Below are 20558 nucleotides of genomic sequence, written 5' to 3'. Positions count from 1 at the left end.
CTATGATCATCTAAAGATCATACATTTGTAGAAATTAGACCTGGCAACTCCTTTTTAGCTACTGCAGCTTCCATTGCTTCTGGATTAATAGATAATAACTTGGAAAATAAAGTTCTTACTACCAAAGTACTGATGTTGTCAAGTGGTTTAATTTATGAAATATATGGTTCTATCAATGGAAATTATAATAAGATACAATAACATCTGGTTGGAACATGAATTACAAGACCATTAGTCCTTTTTACCTGTATTTCATTTGAAGTTCATACACAGATTTTCTCCCTTTTTAGAATGTGATATATTTGAGAGAGGGAACAGGTAACTTCTCATTTATATATTCAGTCCTTACTTAGTGCTTGGCACATAGTAAGTGCTTAATAAATGTTTTATCATTCAGTGAAAACATTAGCACATAGAATCTACACATGCATGAATTTCAATAAAATATTTTTATTTTATTTTTTATTTTTAGTTCAGGAAAAGTAACTTACCATAGCATTCAAGCACTGTAGGCCACTCATCATAACTACATATTTTGAAACCTGCAATTTGTCCACTTTCGATTTCATATCCATCCATACATTCATACTCTAAGCTTTCTTTAGGCTTAAGGAATGCCTTATCACCTTTGTATATGGCATTTACAAATTGTGGAATATTACAAATTTCTAAACCAAAAGAGAAATTACATTATCTCTGATGTAACCTCATATATTTTCAATTAAGCAAATCAGACCTCTGAGAAGAGAATATATTCATTACTGAGTTTTCAAAGTAGAAAAGGGAATAAAGTATTATATATTAAACAAAAAAAGAAGTACAGCTAATCCTTGCTATATCATGGTTTATTTATTGCAGCTTAAAAAAATCTAATTCTGTATCATGGAGTTCTACTTATTGTGGCACACTTTGGCTGATGGAATGAAAAGTGGCCAACCACAGTGCCATGTTCTGTTTCTGGGGTGCTAATTGGCTCGGTGACTGTAGGTTAAATAAAGGAGATTAAGTGAAGGATTGCTAGGCCAAACACTCTCCCAGTGCCCCAAAATCACTAGTTCACCCCTAGATAAAAATATTTTTAAAAAATGAGATAGATATTTTGCCTAAGCCTACTGATGTAGTCTATAGCAATGTTATAACATTCCATGATTTCTCACCAAGGAGAATCAAAGACAAGAATTTGACTGGTTCCATTGAGGACCTGAAAGTCACCATCCCATATCCCCTATCTTAACCTTCCATAATTATTACATGATATATAAGCATCTCTTTTCTTTTCTTTTAATTAGCAAGGTCAGAGAATAGGTATTTAGTCTTATAGGACTGGAGAACCAGGGTTGGGAAGGATCCAAAGAGAGCAATACAGCTGGATGAGTAATAAAGTCCAATCACATCTATAACCTACCAGAGATTTCTTGCAGCTTCCCATTCATTTTGACTAATTCTATTATGCCCTTGTAAAAGGCAAGAACATTTTTGTGTATAGAAAGAATCTGGATACAATGGAAGGGCTTTTTGTCTCCAAAAAAAGGATTATACTAATAAATACATGTAAAGAGAGAGCTAAAGAGAATTTCTGGTCCACTTTCTTCACTTCAGAGATCAGAAAACAGACCCAGAATCACAGCAGCAAGAGTTAGAGAGAAATTCCATTTAAAATCACCCTAGACAATATAAAATATTTAGGAATCTATCAGCCAAGACAAACACAGAAATTATAAGAACACAGCTATGAAACCCTTTCCACACAATTAAAACTAGATCTAAACAATTGTAAAAACATTGATTGCTCATGGGTAGGATGAGCTAACATAATAAAAATGACCATCCTACTCAAATTAATTTACTTATTTAGTGCTATACCTATCAAATAACCAAAAAACCTTTTTACTGAATTAGAAAAAAACTATAACAAAGTTCATTTGGAAGAACAAAAGACCAAGAATATCAAGGGAAATAATGAAAAAAAAATGAAGGAAAGTGGCCTAGCAGTTCCAGATCTTAAACTGTACTATAAAGCAGTAGTCATCAAAACTATATGGTACTGGTGAAGAGACAGAAGGGAGAATCAGTGGAATAGAGTTGGGATAAGCAACTTCAGCAAGACAGTCTATGATAAACCCAAAGAACCCAGCTTTTGGGACAAAAACCCACTATTTGGCAAAAACTGTTGGGAAAATAGGAAAACAATATGGAAGAGATTGGGTCTAGATCCACATCTTACACCCTATACCAAGATAAATTCAGAATGGGTGACTGGCTTGAATATAAAGAAGGAAACTAAGTAAATTAGGTGAGCACAGAATAGTATACTTGTTAGATCTTTGGGAAAGGAAAGATTTTAAAACCAAACAAGAGCTAGAAAAATTACAAAATGTAAAATAAATAATTTTGATTACATTAAACTAAAAAATGTTTGTACAGACAAAACCACTGCTACCAAAATGAGAAAGGAAGCCACAAATTGGGAAAAAATATTCATAACAAAAAATTCTGACAAAGGTCTAATTACTCAAATATATAAGGAGTTAAATCAATTGTACAAAAAAATCAAACCATTCTCCAATTGATAAATGGTCAAGAGACATGAATAGGCAATTTTCAGATAAAGAAATTAAAGCTATCAACGAACACATGAAAAGTGTTCTAAAGCTGTTAAAATTAGAGAAATGCAAATCAAAACAACTCTGAGGTACCACTTCACACCTAGAAGATTAGCTAACATGACAGTTGAGGAAAGTCATGAATATTGGAAGGGATATGGCAAAATTGGGACATTAATGCATTGCTGGTGGAGTTGTGAATAGATCCAACCATTCTGAAAGGCAATTTGGAACTATGCCCAAAGGGTTTTAAAAGACTAACTGCCTTTTGATCCAGCCACAGCACTGCTTGGTTTATATCCCAAAGAGATATAAAGGGAAAAGACTTGTACAAAAATATTTATAGTCGTGCTCTTTGTGGTGGCAAAAAAATTGGGAAAATGGGGGAATGTCCTTCAATTGGGAAATGGCTGAACAAATTGTAGTATCTGTTGGTGATGGAATACTATTGTGCTCAAAAGGAATAATGAATTGGAGGAATTCCATGTGAACTAGAATAACATCCAGGAATTGATGCAGAGTGAAAGGAGCAGATCTAGGAGAACATTGTACACAGAGACTGATACACTGTGGTACAATTGAATGTAGTGGACTTCTTTACTAGCAGCATTGCAATTTTCCAAGACAATTCTGAGGGACTTATGAGAAAGAATGCTATTCACATCCAGAGAAAGAAATCTGGGAGCAGAAACACAGAAGAAAAACAACTGCTTGAACACATGGGCTGATGGGGATATTATTGGGGATGTAGACAGTAAACAATAACTCTAGTCCAACTATCAATCATATGAATTAGGTCTTAATCAATGATACATGCAAAACCCAATGGAACTGTGTTTTGGCTATGGGATGTTTTAGGGGATTTGGGGGAGAGGGAAAGAACACGAAACATGTAACTATGGGAAAATATTCAAAACTTAAAAAAGAAAACTTTAAAAAAAAGAAAAAGAAAAGAAAACAGATCCAGAGAGGGTGAATAATTTGCCTACAACTGCACAACTAGGAGCAGTGAACTGGGAACAGAATCAGATATCCAAGTACATAGCAATTTAGTGTTGTTATTTCCCCATCCCACCACACTATTCTAGCCTGTTTTGAAATTTACAGGCATTTAAAACAGGATTACCTGGACAATATCTGCCTTTTATGGACCCTAATGAAACGATTCCCCCCCACTCCAGCACTGAGGTATTCTAGAAGATCCACCCCTCACTAACATTCAGGAAGTAAAGGATTAAAATATTGAAATACTCACTAATACATGTTGGTTGACCTGACCATCCATTTGGTCCACAGGTGATAAATCCTTCTTTTTTTCCTTTTATTGTTGCATATCCTTCTTTACATTGATAATTTGCATTTGTATTGACAAGATATTGCCGTTTTGAATCAGAAAAAAATCCATTATTTAAATTCAATCTGAGTACTGTACATGTTTCTGAAAGGGAAAGAATATAAGCAAAATATAGACATAGGCCCATTACTGTCTTCAAAGGAAGGCAATAAACAAAATAACAGCATGAAAAGTGAATATGTTTTATAAACATCAATCTGTTTCACTCAGTGCTGACCTAGATAAAATAACACTCTTAACAACTCCTTGTATTGACAGGGAATTTTCTCATTATGGATTCAGGGATCCTCAGACTAGTCTTTGCAGTCTGACCCCCTGAGGAAATATACATATACTGGTCACTAAATTATTAAGGTCAGTTGCCAGGGGAGTTCCTTTGGGTCATAGTTCTGATCTGGCAATTGAATGCCTTCATTATTGTCACATGGGAAACCTGGAAAACCTCTGATATTTTGTTTTGAAGAAGGAAGGGCTTTGGGAGAGGGGAAATCATTAGTTCTGTTTTGGACAAATTGGATCAAGGGGGATTTGACTGGGAATATAGACTCTAAATGATCACCCTAGTGAAATATCAATAATTCGGAAATAGGTCTTCTTTAGTGATACATATAAAACCCAGTGGAATTGTGTGTTGGCTGTGGGAGGGAGGTGGGGGAAAGGGAGGGAAAGAATATGAATCCTGTAACCATGGAAAAATGTTCTAAATTGATTAATTAAATAAAAATTTAAAAAAGTAGTCCAAATCTAGGGAAATATGGATGACCATGGAGAACTGACCTATTCCACGCATCTAATTTAGCCTTGAAAGGTACATTTCTAAAGGTTGAGATCTGGGATAACTAAGCAATGCTGTATAGATATATATGTGGAAGTGAGGTAAAGAAAAAGAGATTGACTAATGAAGACTGTCTTTTAAGGACCTCACATCTAAGGGTTTCAGAGGGTCATTTGAAGAGATTTCATTAGTAGATATGTATCTGTTGTTTAAAATTTTTACCTCCCAAGCCTTATATCTGCAACCCCAAATTTCGCTGAAATCAAATTACTAATTAACTTTATTTAAAATCAGAATTTAAGTTGGAAGTAACTTTAAGAAATCAGATAGTTTAGTGTTCTATACCACACACCCATTTGCAAACATTCACATGCACAGACAAACCCACACACAATCCATTCTCCAATATCTTGGGATAGATATTTTACCTTTCAGGAAAGATCTTGAGAGGTTACCACTTTATTTCTCAGCAATGCTTGTTTTAACCTCTTCCCCAAATGGAAGCACAGAAATGTGAGGTTTCTTGGGTTTTATTGCAATACTGAAATGACACCATTCAAGGCTCAACACATCCACCATCTCCTAAGGGAAGCCTTTTCTGAACCCTTTATTGGTTGACTTTGACCTTTCTCTTCAAATTATCACATGTGGAAATAGTTAATTACATGATCTAGTTCCTCAGTAGAATTCAAATTATATAAAAGTAGGAGATATCTTCCATTTAAGTTTTATTTATCTACCACTTGGCACACTTTGGTGTACAAAAACATCACAAATGATTATTAGAATGGATGTGGAATAATACAAAGCATCTTGAAACTTCCTCCATTTCCTCTTCTCTCTTCTTTCTCCCCTTCTGTTCTACTTCTTTCTTGATTTCTTCTTTCCTGTGTCTTTGTGTATGTCTTTTTCTTTTTTCTCCATCTCTCTACTTTATGGCTTCTACCTAGATGTCTATATTTTTTCCATTCCTTGATCTTTTCCACTTTTTCTTTCTTCTTTTCATCTTTCAATTCCTACCCCCAACTTTCTCCAAATTTCTATCTTTTCATTAGCCTGTTTTGTGACTATTGTGACCATAATGTTTTCATTTTGAATTATATTAAGAAAAACAATAGCAATACTTACAAAAACTCTGTATAAGGAAAACTGTTATTCATTGTAACATAACATAACTCAAAATATAATTTTCAAAGCTGTCTTACTTGTCTATGATTTAAATCTATATATTTAATCCTTTCCTTTTCTTTGTGTATTTTATTTTTCAATTACACGTAAAAACAATTTTAACATTCATTTCTTTAAAATTCTGAGTTCAAATTTCTATCTCTCCCTCCCTCTCTGGGTCAGCAAGCAATTTGATATACTTTATATATTGCAATCATTCACCACATATTTCCATATTAGTCATTTTGTCAAAGAAAACAGATATAGCCAAGAAAACATGAAAAAAGAGAGTTAAAAATAGTATGCCTCAATCTGCATTCAGAGACCAGGAATTCTTTTTTTTGGAAGGGGATAACCTTTTTCATCAGGAATCCCTTTGGAACTGTTTTATTCTGATGAGAATAGCTAATTCCTTCATAGCTAATCATCATACAATATTGCTGTTACTGTATATAAAGTTCCCCTGGTTCTGTTCAATTCATTTTTGTATCATTTCATGTAAATGTTAAGTTTTTCTGAGTGTCCTTCTAACAATTTTTTATAACATAGTCCTATCCAATTACAACTATATACCAGAACTTGTCCAGCCATTCCACAGTTGATGGCTATCATCTCAATTTCCAATTCTTCGCTACCACAAAACATTGCTATGAGCAATTTTGTACAAACAGTTCCTTTTGATCTTTTTTGATCTCTTTAGAATAGAGACCTACAAATGGTACTGCTGGGTAAAAACTATACATAGATTTATCAACATTTGGGAAAAGTTCCAAATTATTCTCCAGAATTATTGGATCAGTTCATAACTCCAGAAGATTACATTGATGTTTTGATTTTCCCAAATCACCTCCAATATTTATCATTTTTCGGTACTGTCAAATTGGGCAATCTGATAGAATGAGGTGGTAAATCAGCATTGTTTTAATTTTTATTTCTTAAATCAACAGTAATTTAAAACTTTTCATATGACTATAAATAGCTTTGATTTCTTCATCTGAAAACTGTCTTTTTATATCCTTTGATCATTTATCAGTTGGGGAATAATTTCTATCCTTGTAAATTTGACTCAGTTCCCTACATATTCAGGAAATGAGGTCTTACTCAAAGACATCTGCTATTAAAAAATAAGCAGTTTTCTGCTTTCTTTCTAATATTCTCAGCATTAGATCCATTTGTTTAAAAACTTTTAAAATTCATCATAATTCAAAACTAATTATTCTAGATCTCCAAAAGCTTTCTGTCTCTTATTTGTTCATATAGTCTTCTCTTATTTTTAGTTCTGACTGAAAAACTATTCCATGCCCCCTTAATTTCCTCAAGGTATCAGTCTTTATATCTAAATATTGTACCCATTTTGATCCTACTATAGAGTTGATGTTGACAATCAGCTATTTTTCCAGTTTTCTCAGCAGTTTTTGTAAAATAATTAGTTCTTGTCTCCAAAACATGGGTTTAGGGGTTTATCAAACCCTAGATTATGAGTCATTTACTACTGTGTATGGTGTACTTAATCTGTTCCACTTTTCTGCAACTCTATTTTTTATCCAGTACCAGATGGTTTTGGTGTATATCTCTTTAGTCTTCCCATTTATCCTTACTTATTTCCAAATCTGACTCTTCTTCTGAACCAAAAATTGTAACATACCTGTTGATATCTTTTTATACTCAGGATTAACACAGAGAAAATTAAATGTTTTTATGGACACAATAACTGAATTTTCATCAAAGTCATTTTTTTAACCCTTAATTTCTGTCTTGGAATCAATACTGTGTACTGGTTCTAAGGTAGAAGAGTGGTAAGGGCTAGGCAATGCAGGTTAAGTGACTTGCCCAGGGTCACACATCTAGGAAGTGTCTGAGGACAGATTTGAACCTAGGACTTCCCGTCTCTAGGCCTGGTTCTCAATCCACTGAGCCACCCAGATAACCCCCATCAAAGTCATTTTTGACCATTTTTTACATTTCTTCCTTTCTGATTCATCTGTTTCATTCCATTTGGAAGGCATGTCCCTCCATCTGCTTTCCCTAGGTTGTGTTTCAGAAGACACGATAATATCCAAGGAATCTTAAGTCCCGGGGAAGAGGAGAAGAATGCAGACAACTTTAATCTCCAGGGAAATAGTACCTACAATATGGAAATTATTTTGTTTAAATATGTAGGACATGTAGGTTTCTTGTGGGTAAAAAGTAATTAGGGTGGTAGACATTTTTGAAAACAGATCCCTTAGACCCACATCAGCTTCAACTTTATGTCCCTTGCCACTCATCCTGAACTTAATCTAGAGAGAGCAAATCTTACAATGAAAATTCATAAAACTTTCTCCAAGCTCCTTTGAAAGACCACTAATTCAATATCAAACAGTATTTTTATGTTAAACCATTATTTTGCTGTACATAACTGGTGAATGGAGTAACTAAATTAATATGAAAGATTTGTCACTATAGATTCATTTGTTTGCAGAATATTTTGATATTAGAAGTTGGCCAAACCTCAAGTAAATATCCTTATGATTCCTTGATTTATAGCATATTTTATATGTTGAGAACATAAAGGATAAAATACCTTATTTCTACAAAAAATTTTTCTTCTACTAACTGTTGTTCTATGTGTGAGAAGAAAAGTAGGAAAAGTTCTCCATGAATGCTGCCCAAGGACCACCAAAGACTATCATAGAAAGTAAGGGGTAGAAGAGAGAAACCCATTTTACCTTGCATAAAGAATGAAAGAACAAAGCCAGCTATGGCTTGGATGATATCTTCTAGAGCATTGATGGGCAAACTATGGCTCCCTGAAATATTCTATCTGGCTGTGTGACATCATTCCTAATCTGATGAATACAACGAATAGGATACAATACAATGAAACTTCGAAAGAGTTGCCTTAGAAACAGACTGACAGATGAGCATTTCCTTTCCTTTGGCCCCCTCTTTAAAAAGTTTGCCCATCACTGTTCTAGAGGATAGGGATGAGGAAGGGATGGGCTGCCTCCTGATTTTCTTAAATTTTTTTTAATAATCAAACAACTTTATCTTAAAAGATTCCAAACTTAACACATCAATATAATTTAGTCTTTTCAAGCATTCATACCATTTTCCTTTATTTTTATCTTGCTCTTCTCATTTCCTCTCTCCTTCCCCCAGTCCTGAGAGGGAACTTTTCATGTAACCAAAGTGTTATATTCTATTTACTCCCTGGGACCTGCTTCAGTCAAGGTAGCTTCTCCTTTTATGTCATAATCTCTCTTCCCAATTTTGTTTGCATAATTCATTCTCCTCAACTTGCAACACATTACAAATTCAGGATAAGGGTAAAAAATTCAACTATCAGACATCCTGGATAGCAAAGGCCTTCCATTGACCTTTTATATGTCCTCACTTTTTTTGGCATCTCTATAGCCTGATTTGCTTTTTGAAAACAAACATGAAATAGATAAAAAAAACCTGCTAATGCAATAGGGTTACTTACTTATCTTTTTACAATATGGATCAATAGACCAGCCTTTTTGGGTGCATGTAATTTTGTCTTGATTATTTTGAAGACTGTAGCCTCGATGACATTCAACTCTTATCATTTCACCTTCCTTAAAAGTTTTTTTTCTTGGTAAAAATTGGCCATATGGTATTGACCTAATGGAGCACTGTCCTGTAGACCACAAAAGTTAAAAAAAAAGTTGTACATGAAATTATATGTTAAAAGAAGAAAGGATCATAACCACATTTGCAATAAAAAAGAAGATAAATTATAATGGAGAAAAAAAATCATTAAATATTGTTTCAATGTAAGATTGAAGAAGAAAATTATCAATCTATTGCTAAACATTTTTAAAATACTTATGTGCAGATGTTGTTATAGGCATCCCATTAAAGTGTAAAAGACAATAGCATTCTATAAATATTATGTAAATATATACAATAAAAATAAAGAGAATAAATAAAATAAGCACATAGTAAAATGTAAATTGGGAAGGAGGATTCAAATCTTTTTGGAAAACAGGAAAGAGATCTTGGAGAAGGTGATGCCCAACCTTTTTTGAAGCAAGAATTTCTATAAGGTAAATGGCATGAAGAAATGCTTTCAGTGCACGAGAATGGCCAATGCAAATGTATATTATGATATATGGAATGAAATGATTGAGGAACAAAGAGGTCAGTTTGGAAAGATCAGAGAGAATGGAATGTGAAGTAATATTCAATGAGATTCGAAAACTGGTTGACATGTTGTGAACAACTTCAAAAGCTATGTCTTACAAGAAAAGATATTAAGAGACAACTCATTTAAATTAGTCATAGACAGAATAAAGATATAGGATTATATCTTTCAAAAGAAATCCAGAAACTATTTGAGTGCATTTATAAGATACTTTTTATACAAATAAAGTCAGATTTAGATAACTGGAGAAATGTTATTTGTTTGTGTGTAAGCAGAACAAATATAATTAAAATGAAAGTTTTACCCAAGCTAATCTATTTATTTAATACCATCCCAATTAAAATTTAAAAATCATAAAATTAATTTGGAAAAAAACAAAAGTTAACAATATCAAAGGAAATAATGAAAACAAAAGGTTAAGGAAGGAGGTCTAGCAGTACTAGATTTCAAACTGTATTCTAAAGTATTAACTATCTAAATTATCTGATACTTATTAAGAAATATAAAAGTAGAACACTGGAAAAAATAGATATACAACAAAGAGTTGCAAAATATCATAGTAACATGTTTGACAAAGGTTTTTGGAATAAGAATTCATTCTTTGGTAAAAATCGTTTGAAAAATTTGAAAGCAGTCTGAAACTAGATATAGACTAATATCTTGCAGCATCTACTAAGATAAGACCAAAAAGGATATATGATCTGGGAATAAAAGGAGATAATATAAACAAAATGTTAATTTTGACTACATTTAATTAAAATGTTTTATATAAATGAAAGCAATGAAAGCATGAGTAGAAGGAAAGCAGAATCTTGGAGGGAAATTTCAGAGATAGTTTCTCAAATAAATGCTTAATATCTCAAAAACATACAGAACTTCAGAACCGAGTCACATTTTTTTTAAACCAGAAAGCAGTTATCTCTTTATTTATGGCTGCACAAAAGCTGACAGATACAGATGGTGGCCACAGGCCAGCCCTCAGGAGTGGAAGGCTCGCCACTTGTCCAAGGGGCCTCGGTTAGGGATGTATTTGACCCCGCAGCCATTGGGAATGAGCCGCTTCTCGGAGATCATATCCTCAAACTGATCGGCATTGAACTTGGTGAAGCCCCATTTCTTGGAGATGTGGATCTTTTGGCGGCCAGGGAACTTGAACTTAGCCCTCCGCAGAGCTTCGATCACATGCTCTTTGTTCTGGACCTTGGTTCGAATGGACATGATGACCTGGCCAATGTGAACATGGGCTACGGTGCCCTGGGGCTTCCCAAAGGCCCCCCGCATGCCAGTCTGGAGCCTATCGGCCCCAGCACATGACAGCATCTTATTGATGCGGATGACATGGAAAGGGTGCAGGCGCACGCCTTTCGCCTTTCCTTGCCTCAGTTCTTCCCCTGTAAAATGGTTACAGGTACTGCAAAAACAAGCCGTACCCCAAGTCCCATTTCTGCAGGGGAGTTCCTGATGCCAAAATCAGAATCTTTGATCTTGGGAGGAAGAAAATGGAAGTAGAACTCCCTGCCCCTCAGCAATGGAGTTTGTTTCAGCCCTATCTGCTCAGAATCCTTTCTCCTAGCCATTGATGGTAGGGAAATAATCACAGGATTCACTGGATAAGGCTATGGGGTTTATTGATAACTGGGGAAGGAACAAAGCAATGGTAAGAGGGCTTGGAAATACTAAGGTCTGATCTTAAGGATTAACTGGCTAAAGCTGGTAGAGGTCCTTTGAAGGTCTAGGCTGTCCAAGGGCAGGCAGCCCTCAGCCAGAGTGAAGCGGTCTCTGGTTAGGAAATAGAGTTGAGCTATTGGCTAATCTGGTAAATGATGATAAATATTAATATTGTGTTGCTCTAGAAGATTTGGTCTTAAAATCCTAAGATTTCTCACTCCCACCACCCCTTTTCACTTCTACCATCCTTTACTCCCAACACCCAGGCCCAGGGGAAGGGGTAGATGAGTGGTCAGGATGAAGTCAGGTCAGGGAAGAACAGAACCCAGGCCTGAGTTTCCAGGACTTTTTATACTCTCAGCTCAACTGGCAGTTGGTATTTGCCCAGTGGTTTATGTCTCCTTCAACATTCTATCCAGGGCAACGGACAGGTTTGCCCTAACCCAACATGGCTAAGTTAAAATCCTAAACTACACTAAATATGAGAGATTTAGAACACCTTTTCATGTACTTATTGATAGTTTTGATTTCCTTATCTGAAAATTGCCTATTTATATCCCTTTCCCATTTATCAATTGGGAATGGCTTGATTTTTTTGTACAATTGATTATGAAGATTTTCCCCCCCAATTTGTTACTTCCCTTTTAAGTTTGATTGCTTTTGTTTTGTTTGTACAAAACCTTTTTAATTTAATGTAATCAAAATTATTCATTTTACATTTTGTAACATTTTCTAACTTTTGTTTAGTATTAAAATCTTTCCTTTCCCATAGATCTGACAGGTAAACTATTCCATGTTCACCTAATTTACTTATAGTTTCCTTCTTTATATTCAAGTCATTCACCCATTCTGAGTTTATCTTGGTGTAGGGTGTGAGATGTTGATCTAAACGCAATCTCTCCCATACTGTTTTCCAATTTTCCCAGAAGTTTTTGTCAAATAGAAAATTATTGTCCCAAAGTAGGATCTTTGGGTTTATCATACATTGTCTTGCTGAGGTCATTTAGCCTAAGTCTATTCCACTGATCCTCCCTTTTGTCTCTTAACCACTACCATATATTTTTGATGTCCACTGCTTTATAGTACAGCTTAAGATCTGGTACTGCTAGTCCCCCATCCTTCTCATTTTTTCCCATTATTTCCCTTGATATTCTTGATATTTTGTTCTTTCAAATGAATTTTGTTATAGTTTTTTCTGATTCAGTAAAAAAATTTCTTGGTTGTTTGATAGGTATGGCACTGAATAAATAAATTCACTTATGTAGGATTGTCATTTTTATTATGTTAACTCATCCTATCCATGAGCAATTAAAGTTTTTCCAATTGTTTAGATCTAGTTTTAATTGTGTGGAAAGTGTTTTGTAGTTGTGTTTGGTTTCTAATCTACTCTGCTAATTGCTTCCATTTTATGGGTGAGTTCATCTCATTCACATTCAGAGTTATGATTACCATCTATGTATTCCCCAACATTTTGATTTCCTCTCCTTGTCTTGCCCTTTCTTCTTTTACTATTTCCTTCTACACCAGTGTTTTGTTTTCAATCAGTCCCCTTAATTCCCATCCTTATTTTACTTCTCTTTCTCTCCCCCCCTTCTTTTTCCCCTCTTATTTTTTTAGGGTCTTCTAAAGCTACTCCACAGATTCTCCCTCCATAGTATTGCTTCCCTCTTCACCAGTCCATTTGTTACCATTCCCTTCTCTATAGGCCATGAATCAATTCTCTGCCCTAATGGATCCGATTGTTCTTCCCTCTTTTGGTTAATTTCAATGTACTTAAGAATTAAATATTTCCTGTCTCCAACCTCTTTACCTTTCCAGTGTATTGTTCTTCTCCCCTGTTCCCACCGTGTGCTTTCTTATGAAATATGAATTTACTCCATTTTGTTTCTTTTCCCATTTCACTTAATATCATCCTCTTTTTTACCTCAAGTTTTTATATATATTTATACATACATATTGTTGTGAGGACACATGAGATGCTGAGGTCCTATTACTTAGAAATTCAGAGAAGCACTGTTGTTTAGCTAAGATATGGGAGCAGAGATTTGCTTCCCACAGAAGCCTGGCAAAGCTTCCCTGAAAGTATTAGAATTCTTAAGACAGACCACAAGTCTTAGTAACAGCTCCTATTTGTCCATTGGCTTAGAGGTAACTAGGAAGTAGGTCTTGACTTCCTGGGACCTTAACAAATATTTATTGATTTTCTCATTGTAAATACTAAGGAATAAAACTATTTGAAAGAAGGTTTAGGAACTATGAGGATATATGAAGGAACCTAAAGGCAAATTAAATCTATTGAGGAAAAGCAGTCATAAAAGACATGCCTATGAGATTGCCTGGGATTCCATGTCAGGGTCAGGATCTCAAAATAGCAACTCAAAAAGTATTGTCTAGCTGTAATCTAAATAAAGACATCTCCTGAAATCTTCCTTCAAAATCATCCTTGAGTTGTTCATTATTTTGATGACCAAAGAAACTTTTGTAATGTGATGACCAAATGACACAGACTCTCATTTCCTCTGATTCCTATAAACCCCCAAGTTATTGTCAATATCCCTCAATTGCTTGNGATTTTTTCTTAGGGAGTTCTTTGATGGCTTGTTCAATTTCTTTTTCTGATATGGGATTATTTAGGTATTCTATTTCTTCTGCTGTTAATCTAGGCAGTTTATATTTTTGTAAATATTTGTCCATATCTCCTAAATTGTTATATTTATTGCCATATAATTGGGCAAAATCCCTTAGTTTCTCTTTAAAAAATCTCATTTTGTATATTACCTTTTATCAAGATGTAACTTTCTGCATTCCTTCCTTGTCTCTTTTAATCAAATCTATTTTTACTTTAGTTTTGTCAAATATTATGATTGCTACTCCTGCCTTCTTTGTCTCAGTTGTTGCCCAATAGGTTCTGTTCTAGCCTCCTACCCTTACCCTGTGTTTTTCTACCTTTCTCAAGTGTGTTTCTTGTAGATAACATGTGCAGGATTCTGGTTTTTTAATTCACTCTGCTATCTCCTTCCATTTTATGGGTGAGTTCATCCCATTCACATTCACAGTTCTGATTATTGTCTTTGTATTGTCTTCCATTTTGACTTCTTTAATTCTGAATTTTCTCCTTTCTTTCTTTCCCTTACTTCCAGTATTTGATTTTTGTCAGTCTACCCCCTTTCTCCTCCTTTATATTATGCTGTCATCAATCCCTCCCTTCTTATTCCCCTCTTACTATAGGGTCTTTTGGTCACCCCCCCCCATACCTCTTCGTCCCACACAGTTCTATACTTCAATGAATCTGGCTATTCTTCTCTTTCTGAGTCAATTCTAGTAAGAATACAATTTAAGTATTACCTTTCACCAATCTCTGCTTTCCTTCCATTATATTGGTTTTCCCCCCTGCTTCTTTATGTAATATATTTTATCCCATTTTACTTCCTTTTCCCATTTCTCTTAATATTATCCTCTTTGCCCTTGTTTTCTTTTTCTTTTTTTAACAAATCATCCTAATCCAGTGATGGGCAAACTTTTTAAAGAGGAGGCCAAAGGAAAGGAAATGCTCATCTGTAGTCTGTTTCTAAGGCAACTTTCAAAGTTTCACTGTATTGTATCCTACTCATTGTATTCATCAGATTAGGAATAATGTCCGGGGCCAGATAGAAAACTTCAGGGGGTTGCATCTGGCCTGTGGGCCATAGTTTGTCCATCAATGCCCTAATCAGTTTACTACCACACCCTCTATGTATACTTCTAACTATCACTACAATGATAACAATTTTTAAGAGTTGCAAATATCAACTTTTCATATAGGAATACATGTCATTTGGCCTTATTGAGCCTTTACATTTTTTCTCTTTCTTATTTACCTTATTTACCTTATTTACCTATTCATGCTTCTCAAATGATTTTGAGCCTCAAGTTTTCTGTTTAAGTCTAGCTTTTCTTCAGGAATGCTTGAAAGTCTTTTATTTTATTAAATGACATATTTTCTCTGAAAGAATAGAATCAATTTTGCTGGATAGTTGATTCTTGGTTGCAGTCTCAGTTCCTTTGCCTTCAGAATATCATATTCCAAGCCTTCCAGTCCTTCAGTGTGGAGGCTGCCAGGTTCTGTATGATTCTAACTGGGGTTCATTTTATTTACATTTTTTTCTTTCTAGCTGCTTATAGTATTTTCTTCTTAGTCTGGGAGTTCTTGAACTTGACTATAATATTCCTAGGAGTTGTCGTTTAGTGATTTAATGCAAGAGATTATCTGTGGATTCTTTCAATCTCTATTTTCCCCTCTTGTTCAAGGATATCAAGGCAATTTTTTGGGATAATTTCCTGTAGTAGGATTTCCAGACTTTTTTTTAAATCATGACCTTTGGGTAGTCCAATAATTCTTAAATTATCTTTCCTGGATCTACTTTCCAGGTCAATTGATTTTTTTCAATGAGATGTTCCATATTTTCTTCTATTTTTTCATTCCTTTGACTTTGTTTTGTAGTTTCTTGATATCTTATGAAGTCACTAGCTTCTAATTGTTTAATTATAATTTTTAACAACTGAATTTCATCCATGACTCTTTGATCCTCTCTTTCCTTTTGGACTACTCTTCTTTTCAAGTCATTCATCTTTTAATTTATTTGCCTCATTTTTGGTCACTTCTGGCTTTAAAGACACTATTTTCTCATTTAAGTTCATGTGCCTTTGTTTCCAGATGACCTATTTTGCTTTTTAGGTTTTCCCTTTCCCAATTTTTTTCAACTTGTCTTATTTGTTTTTTGACCTCTTCAAAAGTCTTAGGCCAATTTGCTGCATTTTTTTGAGGTTTTTCTTGATGTTCCTTGTTCTTCCTCTGTTGATTCTGTTTTTTGTTCTTTATTTTCAAAGAAACTTTCAATAAGGGGGCAGCTGGGTAGCTCAGTGGATTGAGAGCCAGGCCTAGAGATGGGAGGTCCTAGGTTCAAATCTGGCCTCAGATACTTCCCAGCTGTGTGACCCTGGGCAAGTCACTTGACCCCCATTGCCCACCATTACCACTCTTCCACCTAGGAGCCAATACACAGAAGTTAAGGGTTAAAAAAAAGAAACTTTCAATCATAATTTCCTTCTTTTTCTTCTGGTGTTTAATTACATTTTTTCTTTCCCCCTCCTTTGGACTGTACACTTGCTCCTGTGTTGGTTTACTGGGTCACTGTGTTTGAGCTTTTCTTCTCGAAAGGAGATCTTATATCTTCTCTGTTCTGCTTGTATACTGGATTAGACTGGTTGAGTTAACTTGTTAAGCTAATCTGCCCTGAGGCAAAATCTTCACCAGCCACAGCAGAGGCCAAGGGTACCCAGCAACTTGGGCCTCCCCCTCTTCTTTGCTGCTAGCCACCTATATGTCAGACTCTTGTCAGTGCCCTGAGGTTCTTGTGGGGGTAACAAGGTACACCATGGCAGCTGTAACCTTCCCTGCAGAATCCCAGAGTCAGACCGAATCCTTTTGCAGGTCTCAGTATAGTAGGTGGGGGAGAGGGGTTGGATTCTTCACTTATACTCTGGAAACCAACTCTCTCTGCACACCTTTAAAGTTGTGTTCAAGTAAAAGAGTCATGTGACTTTTTATTGTTTAGTTTACCAGTGATGGGCAAACTATGGCCCATGCACTGGATGGGGGGGGGGGCTGAAATGTTCTATCTGGCCTCGGGACATTATTCCTAATCTGATGAATACAATGAGTAATACAATGAGTAATGCAATGAAACTTCTAAGGAGTTGCCTTAGAAACAGACTGACAGATGAGCATTTCCTTTCCTTTGTCCTTCTCTTTAAAAAGTTTGCCCATAACTGCCTTAGACCATCGTTTTGGAAGAAGACTAAGGAAATTATTGCGAGATATCTTGACTTGCCACGAGTTGTATTTAAGTGAGGCAGAATTGCATGATATTCTAAGCCTCACTTCCCCTCTCCTGCACCCCCACCCAAGAATTATCAAAGTTCTATGGTAGGAAAAATACCAGGAGAACTAGAATATCCTGGGATATGGTGGATGACCTTTTGTTTCTTTGACTTCTGACCGAACAGTAAGGATTATTTTAGGGCTGCTCATCTACCTTTGGTGTTCTTTTACCCAACTCTCAACTGTGGCTCTAAAAACCATTTGAGTAAACAGGATAAATTAGGTTGAGGGTTATCAAAAGTCCTCAAACTTGCCAGTGAGGTAAGAAGGTGCCAACTCAAAGAATGTGAAAATTTCCCCAGTGTAATGGGCTGATGAGATAAATATGATCCATTGGCCATAAAGGTGGCTGAAGGAGGTATAAACTGTTCATGGATATACACAAAAGGGCTCTAAAGCATTAGTAATAAAAGAAATACAAATCAAAACAAGCCAAGGTCTCACTTAGTAACATTATATTTAACCAGATTTTTTAATGTGCTTATTATTTTATTAATTTTTCTTTGTGGAAAAAATTCTTTTTATAAGGGCTGGACTCTTGGGAAATGGAAGTGCAAATAAATAGAGGGAAATTTAGGAAACAAAAGGACAAAAGTTTAAATAAAAAATGCATCTTACCAATTGAAGGCAATCTAGAAGGCAGTGCTCCAGAGAACAGATAGTTCCATGGAAAGGGAAGAAAGTACTTTGGGGGAGTAGGCTACTCTATCAGAGAGCAGGTAATTATATCTTCGAACAGAAAATGTTACTGAGCAAGCCATATTTAATCTTATAGGTCAGTATTATCAGAGAATAAAAGATATTATGCAAGAGATAGTATAATTATTAGTAAAGCAGAAAGTGATATCAGAATTCAGTGATACTGAGTATTGCAAATTGTATCCTATGCTAATGATTCATCTAGAGCAGACCCTAGAAGAAAGAATTGTGAATTTATAATGTCAATTAGCTTCCTTCTTGCAAAATAAAATAATTTTTGATATGTCACCCCCCCTCCCCAAGTAACAGGATGGAATCCAAGCTTTCTAGAATGTTCAATGTTGACATCATAAAGGTCTTAAAGATTTGGAATGTTACATCCTTTCTAAATATCATCTGGGGCTTCCTAGCACAGCTCTCCTTTACAAATAGTTTAAAGAAGTGTACCTACTAATGCATTTTGGCACTGGAGACCATCCTTCTTCAGTACAAGTAAATCTTGTCCAATAGCTATTATATGAGTTAGTTCCAAGGACAGGTACAAAATGGTCATCACAGTGGTAGTACATTTCTCTTCCAATAGATGCTGGAAAACTTCTTTGAAAGTATTCCTGTTTCTGGTAATATGGCTCATAAAGGTGTCCATTTCTTATTGCTGGATATTCACAAGTTTTCCCTTGGGGAAAATGAAATAAAATATTTTCTTTAATAATTTAACTGGATAATTGTATTTTTCTATTATGAAGAAACACTACACAATATAGTATAACTGTATTATTTTTCATTTGTGATCTCAGAATAAGCTGAGATTTAGAATCTTCCAGGAACAGTGTATATTCAAAATTGGTCATCAACTTACTTGGGGATGTTTTGCTACTACAGAATTCCTACTCTTCCATTATACTCTCACCCTTTGCCATTTAAGATACTACTAACATGCTCATTTTAGTTCTCCTCATATTTGCCTGATTATTCTTTGTTAGTGTTTTTCTACAGCTTCATCTGTCTCCTCGCTAAACATTAATATCCTTCAAAGTTTGGTCTACAGATTCTCTACTTTCTACATATTTTTGTTGATCTCTTCAGCTCCTATGAGTTCAATTAGCTCTATGCAAATTACTCTCAAATCTACATATCCAACCTTTGTCTCTTTCTGAACTCTAGTCCCATTTTACCATCAGTTGAACATTTCCAAACAAATTTCATATCAATATGCTAGACTTAACATATCTAAAATTAAACTTATTCAATTTCTGCAAAACTCTTCCTTCATCCCCACTTTTCTTTTTCAGTTGAGGATACCATCCATCCAATTACACAGGTTTACATACTTTGAGTCATCCTTCACTTTTGCCTTTCCTGTACTTCAAATATTGAATAAATTTCCATGCTTGATGATTCTACTTTCATGATATTTCTCCTATCTTTCCCTTTTATCCTGAAAGTCATATAGTCATTACCCCACTTCATGCCCACATAACCTCTTGCCTGTACTACTGAAATAGTCTCTTAATTGTCCTGGATGCTTCATCCCACTTTGTCTCCAAACTATCCTCCATACATCAGCCAAATTACCATTCCTAATACACAGATCTGATAATGTCATTTGTCCACTTAAATAATCATAGAGTTCTCTGTTTCTGATATAAAAAAAATTACTGGCCTGGAATATAAGGTTTCCCATCATCTGACTCCCATCTGCCTTTCCAAATATTTAATAGTAGTTTCTTTCATACAATCTACATTCTAGTCAAACTGGACTAGTAGTTGATTCTGAATGTAATATGATCCCTCTTATGTTTGGGACTTTGAATGGGCTATCTCTCATGTCCAGCATATATTTCTTCCTCATCTTTACCTCTTAAAATGCCAACTTTCTTCAAGTCAGTTTCTACCTCCAAAAAAATTCATATGAGCATATAATGAATGTTCATAATCATACTATACTATTATCAGGTTTTGCTTTTTTGTGAAGGGAAATTTGTGACTTCTTTTCATGGAAGTATGAAAATATAGGTTGGAACAAAGACCAAAATAAGAAAAATTTAAAAACATATTTAGACAGAATGTGGTGATGTTTGTAAAAGAGATTAAAAAATATTGCATTTTAATATTCTTAGTTCTCATAGAGTGCCATTTCTGAATTACCCAGATAAGGGATAAGTATAAAGTAATAATATTTGTTTCTTTAAGTATACTGTGATAATTAAATTGTCTACACT

The 20558-nt window shown here is 34.8% G+C and overlaps 2 protein-coding genes across 2 annotated transcripts in view; both read right to left on the bottom strand.

Moving 5' to 3' along the window:
• LOC123245941 (complement factor H-like) overlaps positions 1-20558 on the bottom strand; it is a 141296-nt gene that overhangs the window by 100247 nt on the left and 20491 nt on the right. Inside the window, exons 2-4 of the mRNA XM_044674910.1 lie at positions 18788-19012; positions 9366-9542; positions 3859-4041 (exon numbers count right to left, since the gene is read on the bottom strand). Coding sequence (XP_044530845.1) covers positions 3859-4041; positions 9366-9542; positions 18788-19012 — 585 coding nt within the window. The remainder of the gene's footprint in view (positions 1-3858; positions 4042-9365; positions 9543-18787; positions 19013-20558) is intronic.
• LOC123244513 (60S ribosomal protein L10-like) lies at positions 11002-15090 on the bottom strand. Its single transcript, XM_044673027.1, has 2 exons — positions 15063-15090; positions 11002-11440 (listed from the first exon to the last, which is right to left on the bottom strand). The coding sequence occupies exons 1-2, from the start codon at positions 15088-15090 to the stop codon at positions 11028-11030; spliced, it is 441 nt and encodes a 146-aa protein (XP_044528962.1). The 3' UTR covers positions 11002-11027.

The sequence above is a fragment of the Gracilinanus agilis genome, chromosome 4, assembly GCF_016433145.1.
Source record: "Gracilinanus agilis isolate LMUSP501 chromosome 4, AgileGrace, whole genome shotgun sequence".
Classification (NCBI taxonomy): domain Eukaryota; kingdom Metazoa; phylum Chordata; class Mammalia; order Didelphimorphia; family Didelphidae; genus Gracilinanus; species Gracilinanus agilis.
Note: the sequence above shows the minus strand (reverse complement) of the source record. Positions and strands in the feature narration are given on the sequence as shown.